At 54.1% G+C, this 1,648-nt stretch overlaps 1 protein-coding gene across 1 annotated transcript in view; it reads right to left on the bottom strand.

Annotated features, from left to right (window-relative positions):
- Positions 1-1,345, bottom strand: part of FADS2 (fatty acid desaturase 2) — a 17,910-nt gene extending 16,565 nt beyond the window's left edge. Inside the window, exon 1 of the mRNA XM_035889895.1 lies at positions 1,139-1,345. Within this exon, the coding sequence (XP_035745788.1) occupies positions 1,139-1,345 (207 nt within the window). The remainder of the gene's footprint in view (positions 1-1,138) is intronic.
- Between the last annotated feature and the right edge of the window lie 303 nt (positions 1,346-1,648).

Genomic DNA, 1,648 nt, shown 5'->3' with positions numbered 1-1,648 from the left:
AAGCAGATGAAAGTAAAACCTTGGCCCATCTTTTTGACGGAGAAAGCTATTCATTCAGGGGATTTACTGGAAAGGGGACAGGAACACCAAAACGTAACTCAGTGCTTCAAGGAAAAGAATGGAAAGTAAGCACAGTCCACAGGCAAATGGAGGCTGACGGAAAGGAAAGCATTAGGATTTCTTGGCAATTAATTCTGCCGCACACAGAGCCTCCTTCTTGCTAAAGTGCTAAGAGCTGTGGGAGACGAACAGTTAATGTTACAGCTTGGTCTCTCCTGCCGCTTACCATGCACATATTCGGAAAAGCTCTGAAGCAGTTTAAATTTTATTAACTATGGGCTAATGCCCTGGAGAGCAAACGTGCTCTCTGGTTGCACCTCTGAAGAAGGTGGCTTTGAGGGAATCTGCAGACCACAGTCTCTGAGGCAATTTGTTCCTTTTTCAAGGGTTTTGGGGGGGTTTTGTTTGGGTTTTAAGTTGCTGAAACATGAGAGGTTGCTGAAACCAGCTATGAAGCGCAGGAGCAGCTGTAGCAGCAGCGAATAGTTTTCCTTTTTTTTTTTTTATTTTTTCTGTAGAAACCTGTAACTGAATTCTCTAGAGAATCCTCTCCTGGGGAGAAAAAAAAAAAAAAAAAAAGCTAAAAAGCTCCTTGTTTTAAAAAGCTCCTTGTTTTAAAGCCTCAAGCTCACCCTCCTCACAGAAGCAACTTTGAAACACAGACTGGCCTCTCGTTAACCCTTTCCTGTGCTTGGCTGCTGCGACCCCGCAAGCCATAAGCCACAGGCTGAGGAGGGGAAGGCTTGGGACACTTGGCTCCTGAATTCAGAGCTCCAGGCACAGCCCAGCCAAAGAGACAAAGACAAACCGGCAGGATTTAAGCAGGCAAACCCCTAACCAACCCATCGTGCGGGTGCTGCGGGCTCGCCCTGGCTCAGGGGAGCTGATTGCCGCGGAGTTGCATCAATTTGGACCGAGCTCAAAGCGGGGAGGGAGATGAGCTGGGGGCCCAGCGGGTGTTGGGGTGATGGGAAGGGGGGGACACAAAAGCCAGTGGCCAGCAGGAAGGCTGGCACCTGTCAGAGGTGGCTGGTGGGAGCTGGGAGGTTCGCGTGGGTGTCCGTGCGTGGGTCCTTACCGTGGCATCTTCGCCGGCGCAGTGGCTGATCACTCGGTGCCCCCCCGGGTGCCTGTTTGCCCACTTGGTGACATTATAGACCTTTCGCTCTATCACCAGCCACTTGTCCGTCCGCAGGTTGTGCTTCTGGATCTCCTCCCAGGTGTAGAAGGGGATCTGCGCCCCCGGCTCCCCCGCCTCCCCTCCTTTCTCACCCCCTTTCCCCATGGGGCCACTCGCGCCTTTGTCTTCTTTGCCAAAAGAGGGGGACCGGTCCCTGCGTGTCGGAGGGGAAGAGCTTGTCCTGCGCGATGTAGCTCAGCCGATGCCCTGCTCTCGCCCCTTCCCTGCGCTCATGCCCTCCCTTCTCTTTGTCTCTCCCTGCCCGGCCCTTGCAATCGCTCCTCTCCCGTCGCTTGCTCCGAAGTGCCCCCTAGCCTGGTTTTCCCCCTTACTGATGCACTTTCTCCTCGCACACAGCCCTGTTTTGTGGGAAGCTCGGCCCCTTCCACACCCCCCTCGCCCCCCCCG

The sequence above is a fragment of the Egretta garzetta genome, unplaced genomic scaffold, assembly GCF_000687185.1.
Source record: "Egretta garzetta isolate BGI_Z169 unplaced genomic scaffold, ASM68718v1 scaffold1532, whole genome shotgun sequence".
NCBI lineage: Eukaryota > Metazoa > Chordata > Aves > Pelecaniformes > Ardeidae > Egretta > Egretta garzetta.
The sequence above is the reverse complement of the archived record's forward strand: the minus strand, read 5'-3'. Positions and strand labels throughout refer to the sequence as shown.